General features: G+C 47.9%; 1 protein-coding gene across 2 annotated transcripts; it reads right to left on the bottom strand.

Annotated features, from left to right (window-relative positions):
* Window positions 1–274: 274 nt before the first annotated feature.
* On the bottom strand, window positions 275–9,735 carry LOC130272848 (zinc finger protein 271-like). 2 transcript variants are annotated; one of them, XM_056518806.1, is made up of 3 exons: window positions 9,590–9,735; window positions 5,706–5,765; window positions 275–2,385 (listed from the first exon to the last, which is right to left on the bottom strand). In XM_056518806.1, exon 3 carries the CDS (start codon window positions 2,336–2,338, stop codon window positions 1,151–1,153), a length of 1,188 nt encoding a protein of 395 aa, XP_056374781.1. In that variant the 5' UTR covers window positions 2,339–2,385; window positions 5,706–5,765; window positions 9,590–9,735; the 3' UTR covers window positions 275–1,150. The 2 variants fall into 2 exon arrangements, with proteins under 2 accessions (XP_056374781.1, XP_056374782.1); XM_056518807.1 differs by lacking the exon at window positions 9,590–9,735 and adding an exon at window positions 6,674–7,065.
* Between the last annotated feature and the right edge of the window lie 469 nt (window positions 9,736–10,204).

The raw sequence follows: 10,204 nt of genomic DNA, 5'->3' as shown, positions 1-10,204 counted from the left end.
AGGCGCCATGCAGGAGATTGCAGAGTGTCCCAGCAGTCGGACCCCCACAATCAGACACTTATCTCATACTTTAAATAGCGGATACGTTGTCTTACAATGCCGTACCCCTTTAAAGGCAGACAAACAAGCTTTGTTGTGTATGGAGAAGACATAAGAAGAGATGGCTGTCAGATAACTGATATCTCTAGGAGCTGTAGACTACATTCACACAGCTAAAGGTTTAGTGCATAATTTGAAAAAATAAAAACAAGAATTGTAAGGAAAAAAAAAAAAAAACAACTAGAGCAACTTTATTGTAGCCTATAACACATACCCAGCAGTGTTTTATACTTTTTTGCAGAATGTTTTATACAGAATACAGATCAAAATGGAGATTCTTTAAAAGCTGAAATGATTTAACAGAACAAACGTTTTGTCTCGTTGTGTACGGACAAATTACTTATTTAAATTTCCTCTTCCTGAACCTTTAAAAAAAACAAAATGGGAAGGAATCGCTTCCACCCCCAGAATATTAAGTAACGAGAACAACTAACTGCTATGAGTGTAAAATTCCAGTGGGGGGCGGCGATCAGCTCCAGGCATCAAAGCTCTGCTGCAGAATGGAGGAAGAAATGGAGGCAACAGCGGTAGTGATCAAGGACGAGCTTATAGTGTCGGTGAATACGATTTCGGGTTGTAGAAATATTAGTATCACAAGTTCATGCTGCTCCTTCACCCAATGCGAATCCATACTTTAGGCCATAGAGAACATTTCATAAGCACTTGGTTATTGTCCAATTCTTTCCTTCCCCAGAAGTTTCAGGTTTTTGCTTCCTGACTTGTTTCCAGAGAAGTAACCCCCTCCCCACCCCAATATTCTACTACTATCTACAACAGGGGGAAGTCCGGTATGTTCACCACTTGGCATGCAGCTAAGTCCAAGACCCCCCCCACTGTGTCCCACAAGATCCTCCCTGCCGACGTTATCTCTTGTGACTATATACATGAGTGACTAGATTCACAACATTCAATGCGTTTGACGTCCTTTCGTCAGAAGGACATGTTGGACTTACAAAGTTTTTGGATATTGCCAATGAAGACCGTCAGAAGGCTTGCTGGAAGAGTTACAGGGAGTCGACTCGGAGATAATAAAAAGTGAGTGTTAAAGCGATCAATTGAAGGGTTTTGGCCTTTCAGCATTTTGCATGTTGTGCACCCGGATGTGTGCAAGCAGTGTCTCCTCTTTGTTGAAGCTCCTCTCGCACTGGCTGCATGGGAACGGCTTGTCGGGGGCATGAGTGGCCTGGTGGGTCACCAGTTGGGTTTTCAGGAAGAAGCTCTCGTTGCACTGGGTGCACTTGAAGGGCTTAGTGTCTGTGTGCACTCCCTCGTGGGTGATGAGCAAGGACTTGTCGTTGAAGCTCTTCTCGCAGTGCCGGCACTTGTAGGGCTTGGGTTTAAGGTGGCACTCTCCGTGAGCTTCCAGGCTGCTACGGTTGGGGAACCATTTGTTGCAATGGTTGCACTTCTGAGGCTTCTCCCCGGTGTGGGTTCTCTTGTGGGCAACAAGAAGAGTCTGGTCATTGAACTTCTTCTCGCACTGATCACAGTGGTAAGGTTTCCCTTCTCGATGGATGTTGCTGTGAGCCGCCAGCAGAGCTGGCTTGGAGAAGCTCTCTTCGCACAGCGGGCAGGGATAGGCCAACTTTCCGGTATGGATCCTTTGATGGGCTTCCAGAATGGACTTATCTCGGAAGCGTTTCTCGCAGAAGTTGCACTGGTGAGGCTTTTCATCCGGGAGGAGGAGGGGGCTGCTGCTGCCGCTCGAGTTGGAGCTCTCATTTGGATTTATGGTCCTGCTCGGCATTGGAATGGAAATGTCAATACGATGAATAGTAGGTTGGGGAATTATGGTAGGATGGGGCATTATGGTAGGATGAGGCATTATGGTAGGATGAGGCATTATGGTAGGTTGGTGACCCCGGCGGTGAATCATCATGTCAGACTTTGTGAGGAAACGGGCGTTGCAGACGTCGCACACGTTGTTGTTCTCGTTTTTGTGCATTTTGCGGTGGGCTTCCAGAGAGGCACTGTGCTTGAAGCACTTTTCACATTCCGGGCAGTAATACTGTCTACGTCTTCGCAGGTTTCTTCCGTGGGTAGGGGGAGAGTAGTCGCTGTCTTGGTCGTCATCTTGAAGGCTTTCGTCTTCCAGTTCTTCATCCAGAGGAACGAAGTCCTCGTCCCTACGTGACTTTTTCACTGGCCTTCTATGCAGCTCCTCCTCCTCCTCTTCTTCTGGATCAGGCTCAATGTAAACATCAATGGTCTCTACATGGGTAGGACTGTCATCCATCATTTTCTTTGGACTTCAGACTTGCTTCCCGACAGTTGCTTCTATATAATCTGTCAAAAGGAAAACAAGACAGTAACTCTGGAGGGAGGCGGGAAGTAAAGCTTCATGGTTAAATCAGCCATTGTTCTGGGGCTTTACTTGTGTAACAGAGACTTATAGAGCACCTGTCATATCCCACAAAAAACAAAGTTATTTTACTCAATAACTTACCCTGATCATACACATTGTATATATAATTTGTATGTGTCTAACACCTATACTTCTCTCTCAAATACCCTATATTTCTTGCTCCCTGTTTTCATCTTCCTTTGTGGAGGGGGCAGGCCCTCACTCTACATGACTCATCTTCCTCCCTGAGTCTGCAGTGCTGGGTCTTCATCCAATCGCTGCTCTGTAACCCTCCTTAGAGATAGATGAGAGAGGTCTGTGCAGCCTCAGCCAATCACACACTGAGGAGCAGTCTGTTCGAGGGAGCCTGAACAGCACAGATCTCCTATACTGCCTTGCTTTATGGCTGGTATCCAAAGTGTTGTAAAATACAGAACCATTGGTGTGGAGGAAGATGATTGACCCCCAGTGGTGGCAATTTTTAATAATTTTTTTTAAAGGTAAAATAGATTTTTTTATTTCTTTTTATAACTATATGTTTAAAAAGTAATTTAATTTAGTCAGCACAATATAAAAAGTAAATACAGTGGTCCTTCAAGTTACAATATTAATTGGTTCCAGGATGATCATTGTATGTGGAGACCAGAACTCTAGGGAAACCTGGCAATTTGCTCTAAAGCTACCAAAATGTCACCCAAAAATAGGAAGAAATGAGGATTTAAGAAAAATAAGTAGATAACTAATAGAGATAAAACAAGTCCTTACATAGAAAAGTAATTAACCCCTTAAGGACATAGTGTTTTCCCACTTTAGTTTTTTCCTCCTTACCTTTTAAAAATCATAACCCTTTCAATTTTCCACCTAAAAATCCATATTATGGCTTCTTTTTTGCACCACCAATTCTACTTTGTAATGACACCAGTCATTTTAACTAAAATTCTACAGCGAAACAGAAAAAAAAAATCATTGTGCAACAAAATAGAAGAAAAAACGCCATTTTGTAAATTTTGGGGGCTTCTGTTTCTACCCAGTACATTTTCCGGTAAAAATTACCCCTTATCTTAATTCTGTAGGTCCATACGATTAAAATGATCCCCTACTTATATAGGTGATTTTGTATTATTTCTGGAAAAAATCATAACTACATGCACAAAAATTTATACGTTTAAAATGTCATCTTCTGACCCCTGTAACTTTATTTTTCCACACATGGGGCGGTATGAGGGCTCATTTTTTTGCGCCGTGGTCTGAAGTTTTTATCGGTACCATTTTGTTTTGATCAGACTTTTTGATCGCCTTTTTTATGGTATAACAAGTGACGAAAAATAAGCTATTTTGGACTTTGGAATTTCTTTGCGCATACGCCATACGTAGTTCGGACATTTACGCACGGGGTGATACCTCATGGTTTTTTTTATTTACACTTTTTTAATGGGAAAACCGGGTAATTCAAACTTATTAGGGAAGGGGTTAAATCAGCTTTATTAACTTTTCCACCCCACTTTTTTTGCAATGTTATAGCCTCCATAGGGGACTATACCATGCAGGACATTGATTCATTACCCTGATCACTGCCATTGCAATCAATCGCCAATCGGACGCGCAGGAGGCAGGTAAGGCACCCTCCTGATGTGTCTTAGCAGATTGGGACATCGCGATTTTACCGCGATGGTCCCGATCAGCCCAACTGAGCTGTCGGAAGCTTTCACTTCAGACACGGCAATCAACGTTGATCGCCGCATCCTGTACAGTACACAGTGTCCTAAAAAAGTAACATGGAGCCACCCTCACCTGGTGTCCAAAGGAGCAGCTAACCCTGGTACAGAGTACAGAACATGTAATACCTCCCTGTACTGTAGGGGGCGCTACTAGACACCAGTCAGTGCATACACTTCAGTAATACAGGGGTTTTACCAGTGAATGCCCATTCTGATTGGTCTGATCTTCCAACAATTGACAGGTATCAAAGATCTGGACTGTCCGCACCATTGTATGGCGAGTATGGCTTCAACTTATAATGGTCCAAAAAATATATATATTTTATGTGGAGGGACCCCTGTATGAGAAAACTACATGTATAGCGCCTCCTTTATACAGAGAGCAACACTGCCAAAAAGGTAACCCTTGGTGGTCTCTGGGCAACTAATATTATACAACAAAATTCCTTGGGGAAATAAATCCCCTCAGGGATAACCCTGACTAGAGGCACCCAAAATAATTAATAAAACTTCACTTTAATTTATAACAGAATTAATAAAGAAAATTGTGCTCGGTGGCCACTAGGTGGCAGTGACGTATTAAAATTACAGCACTGAGCATGGACATTATGTATATTAATAACACTATATAGCATGTATAGGTTCATTAGCTGACTTTATTCTGATTTTATTTTAAAGGGGTATTCCAGAAAAAAAAAAAAACTTTTTTATATATATCAACTGGCTCCAGAAAGTTAAACAGATTTGTATTACTTCTATTAAAAAATCTTAATCCTTTCAGTACTTATGAGCTTCTAAAGTTAAGGTTGTTCTTTTCTGTCTAAGTGCTCTCTGCTGACACCTGTTTCAGGAAACGCCCAGTTTAGAAGAGAAGAGGTTTGCTATGGGGATTTGCTTCTAAACTGGGCGGTTCCCGAGACACGTGTCATCAGAGAGCACTTAGACAGAAAACAACAACCTTGAAATTCAGAAGCTCATAAGTACTGAAAGGATTAAGATTTTTTTTAATAGAAGTAATTTACAAATCTGTTTAACTTTCTGGAGCCAGTTGATATATAAAAAAAAAAAAAAAAAAAAAAAAAAAAAAATTTTTCCTGGATAACCCCTTTAATCAGCTAGCTGGCTAAAAAGCCAACGTTTACACTTTTATTGTAGCATGCATCCAGCATTGGTGTGTCTTAGCTGGCTAATTATTTAATTCTACAGCCGCTAGCTGTGCAGCATCCCCTATACAACTCTTAAATCCTATGACACAGTGCTGAGCTAAAATTTAGATCCCTCCTGCCCGACGTTTCGCCATTGACTGGCTTTTTCGAAAAAGAACGTCCATGCCCAGCGCTGTAATTTTAATACGTCACTGCCACCTAGTGGCCACCGAGCACAATTTTCTTTATTAATTCTGTTATAAATTAAAGTGAAGTTTTATTAATTATTTTGGGTGCCTCTAGTCAGGGTTATCCCTGAGGGGATTTATTTCCCCAAGGAATTTTGTTGTATAATCCTTTATATAGAGAGGACGCAGTTCCATAAAGTAGCGTACTTACCAGGTAATCACTATCGACCAGAGCGATCGACGGGGATCACAGCACTGAACAGGAAGCTACCTGCGGAAATACAAAAAACCGTGATAAGAAAACACGTAATAGGTATAAATATAAAAACATATCTACACAGAGCAATCCTCGAATTTTGAATAGTGCCTTTAAAGGGGTACTCCGGCCCTAGTACAGCTTATCCCCTATCCAAAGGATAGGGGACAAGATGTCTGATCGCGGGGGTCCCGTCGCTAGGGTCCCCCACAATCTGTCATTGAGCACTCACCTTTGGAGGCTCCAAGAGTGCAGCGTGACGTCACCACTCCGTCCCCATGTGACATCCCGACTCCGCCCCCTGTGTGTGCAGTCAAGCCCCGCCCCCTCAATGCAAGTCTATGGGAGGGGGCGTGAAACGCCCCCTCCCATAGACATGCATTGAGGGGGTGGGATGTGACATCACACAGGGGGCGGAGTCGGGATGTCACATGGGGACGGAGTGGTGACGTCACGCTGCACACTTGGAGCCTCCAAAGGTGAGTGCTGAATGACAGATTGTGGGGGACCCCAGCAGCAGGACCCCCGCGATCAGACATCTTATCCTCTGGATAGGGGATAAGATGTATTAGGGCCGGAGTACCCCTTTAAGAACATAAAGCAATATGGTATCTATACATATTAGCCTTAATTTGCAATTATGTGTTAGAACGGTGCTCTCCAAACCAAGGACCTTCAGGTGCTGTAGAACTACAGCGCCAAGCATGCCCCGACAGCCAACCATGCTGGGCATTGTAGTTTTGCACGGATGGGGGTCCACGGTTTGGAGAGCACTGTTGGTGTCCCAAGAATCGTCCCATAATTCATGATCAGTATGGGATCAGTGATGCAGTAATTTAGGGCAGGCACTTTTGCACCATTTCTACCATCACTATGATGTGGGGGGGATATCAATATTTTTAGGGGGTGTATATTGTAGTTACCCTCTGCGGTACAGTTCTGTATGTAGAGAGGCACCAGGTGAGAGGTTGGAGTCTTTCCCCATCACATTGGACTGGTTGCTATGGGAACCTCAGAAACTTAGTCCTGCTAGTCCTACTTAGTCCTGGGAGCTTTTGGTATGAAAGGAATTAGGGTCCCGTAAGTACTGGGGGTACCCACCGAAGTACAGGGAGTTTCCAGGATACACATTGGGGGTCTTCCTCACTACAGGGGGGTTTCTCAGGAGGCACACATTGGGGCTCAGTATTGGGGGGTTCCCACGATGCACACATTGGGGTCCTCAGTAAAGGGGGTTCCCAAGATGCACACATTGGGGTCCTCAGTAAAGGGGGTTCCCAAGATGCACACATTGGGGTCCTCAGTAAAGGGGGTTCCCATGATGTACACATTGGGGTCCTCCTCAGTAAGAGGGGGGGGGGGGGTTTCCCATGATGTACACATTTGGGTCCTCCGTACAGGGGGGGGGTTCCCATGATGCACACATTGGGGTCCTCCTCAGTATTGGGGGTTACATGATGCACACATTGGGGTCCTCAGTACAGGGGGTCCCATGATGCACACATTGGGGTCCTCAGTATTGGGGGGGTTACAAGATGCACACATTTGGGTCCTCCGTACGGGGGGGGGGGGGTTCCCATGATGCACACATTGAGGTCTTCATCAGTACAGGGGGGGGTTCCCGTGATGCACACATTGGGGTCCTCCTCGGTACAGGGGGGGTCCCATGATGCACACATTGGGGTCCCATGATGCACACATTGGGGTCCTCCTCAGTACAGGGGGGTCCCGTGATGCACACATTGGGGTCCTCAGTATTGGGGTCCTCCTCAGTACAGGGGGGGTCCCATGATGCACACATTGGGGTCCTCAGTACAGGGGGGGTCCCATGACACACACATTGGGGTCCTCCTTAGTACAGGGGGTCCCGTGATGCACACATTGGGGTCCTCAGTACAGGGGGTCCTGTGATGCACACATTGGGGTCCTCAGTAAAGGGGGTCCCGTGATGCACACATTGGGGTCCTCAGTAAAGGGGGTTCCCATGATGCACACATTGGGGTCCTCAGTAAAGGGGGTTCCACAATGCACACATTGGGGGTCCTCCTCAGTAAGAGGGGGGTTCCCATGATGTACACATTGGGGTCCTCCTCCGTGCAGGGGATTCCCATGATGCACACATTGGGGTCCTCCTCAGTATTGGGGGGTTACATGATGCACACATTGGGGTCCTCAGTACAGGGGGTCCCGTGATGCACACATAGGGGTCCTCAGTATTGGGGGTTACATGATGCACACATTGGGGTCCTCAGTACGGGGGGGGGGGGGTTCCCATGATTCACACATTGGGGTCCTCCTCGGTACAGGGGGGTCCCATGATGTACACATTGGGGTTCTCAGTACAGGGGGTTCCCGTGATGCACACATTGGGGTTCTCCTCAGTACTGGGGGGGGGGTTCCCTTGATGCACACATTGGGGTCCTCCACAGTATAGGGGGTTCCCTTGATGCACACATTGGGGTTCTCCTCAGCACAGGGGGTTCCCGTGATGCACATATTGGGGTTCTCCTCAGTACTGGGGGGTGGGTTCCCTTGATGCACACATTGGGGTCCTCCTCAGTACAGGGGGTTCCCTTGATGCACACATTGGGGTCCTCCTCAGTACTGGGGGGTTCCCTTGATGCACACATTGGGGTCCTCCTCAGTACTGGGGGGTTCCCTTGATGCACACATTGGGGTCCTCCTCAGTACTGGGGGGTTCCCTTGATGCACACATTGGGGTCCTCCTCAGTACTGGGGGGGGTTCCCTTGATGCACACATTGGTGTCCTCCTCAGTACTGGGGGTTCCCTTGATGCACACATTGGGGTCCTCAGTACTGGGGGGGTTCCCTTGATGCACACATTGGGGTATTCCTCAGTACAGGGGGTTCCCTTGATGCACACATTGGGGTCCTCCTCAGTACAGGGGGTCCCCGTGATGCACACATTGGGGTCCTCCTCAGTACAGGGGGTCCCCGTGATGCACACATTGGGGTCCTCCTCAGTACTGGGGGGTCCCATGATGCACACATTGGGGTCCTCCTCAGTATTGGGGGGTCCCATGATGCACACATTAGGGTCCTCCTCAGTATTGGGGTCCTCCTCAGTATTGGGGTCCTCCTCAGTACTGGGGGGGGTTCCCTTGATGCACACATTGGGGTCCTCCTCAGTACAGGGGGTCCCCGTGATGCACACATTGGGGTCCTCCTCAGTATTGGGGGGTCCCATGATGCACACATTGGGGTCCTCCTCAGTATTGGGGGGTCCCATGATGCACACATTGGGGTCCTCCTCAGTACTGGGGGGGTTCCCTTGATGCACACATTGGGGTCCTCCTCAGTACTGGGGGGTTCCCTTGATGCACACATTGGGGTCCTCCTCAGTACTGGGGGGTCCCATGATGCACACATTGGGGTCCTCCTCAGTATTGGGGGGTCCCATGATGCACACATTGGGGTTCTCCTCAGTACAGGGGGGGTTCCCGTGATGCACACATTGGGGTCCTCCTCAGTACAGGGGGGGTTCCCGTGATGCACACATTGGTGTTCTCAGTACTGGGGGTTCCCGGCTCCGCCGCCCGTCACACACAAGGCTTTTTCCCGCTACCTCCCCCCGGCCTCCAGCTGCAGCCTCATCCCCCCTCAGCAGTCTCCATCCACCCGTCTCTCTCTCCTCCCGGGGCCCGGCCTCCTCACCCCATCCCCCCGCCGCACGTCCGGCCTGGCTCCCCGCTCTTTATGCGGCCGCACGCAGTGGCCGGGGTCGGAGCGCCCTGTTCATGGTGATATACCGCCCCGTCACCCGGCACCGCGGCGGCAGAGGAACCAGGCGGCCCGGGCAGCCCCTCCCGGTCACCCACCCGGCGGCAGCAGCGTCCTCCGAACACACGGGCGATGCAGATGAAGCGCCAAAGAGAACGGCGGCGAGAGAAAGGTCCCGGATGTGACGACACGGTACGTTACCAGCGGCGTGACGTCACCTCAGGCCCCGCCCACCGCCGCTCTGTGAGTGAGGAGACTGAGGCGGCGGCCCGGGGCCTCACAAAGGAGGGATAGGAGGAGTATCGCGATTATACTGTACAATACTGATTAAAATGTCGTGATAGTGCCAGAAGATGGGGGACAGCCCCTAATACATAACAATACAGTCATTATAGCTATATAGTATTACAGGACCCCTTGTCATATGGGCAGTGGTATAACTACTATATATATATATATATATATACACACACACACTGGCCCAGATTTATCAAACTGTGTGAGAGAAAATATAGAGTGATTTTCCCCCAGCAACCAATCACAGCTCAGCTGACGAGCTGAGGTAAAGTGAAAGCTGAGCTGTGATTGGTTGCTGTGGGAAAATCTCTCAATTTTTTCTCTCACACAGTTTGATAAATCTGGGCCACTGATCCCATAGAGATAGCAGCAGTTTACAGATAGAGATGGAGGGGAGGAGTATAACCACCATCTAT

Source organism: Hyla sarda, chromosome 5, assembly GCF_029499605.1.
Source record: "Hyla sarda isolate aHylSar1 chromosome 5, aHylSar1.hap1, whole genome shotgun sequence".
NCBI lineage: Eukaryota > Metazoa > Chordata > Amphibia > Anura > Hylidae > Hyla > Hyla sarda.
This window is presented reverse-complemented; position numbering and strand designations above follow the sequence as displayed.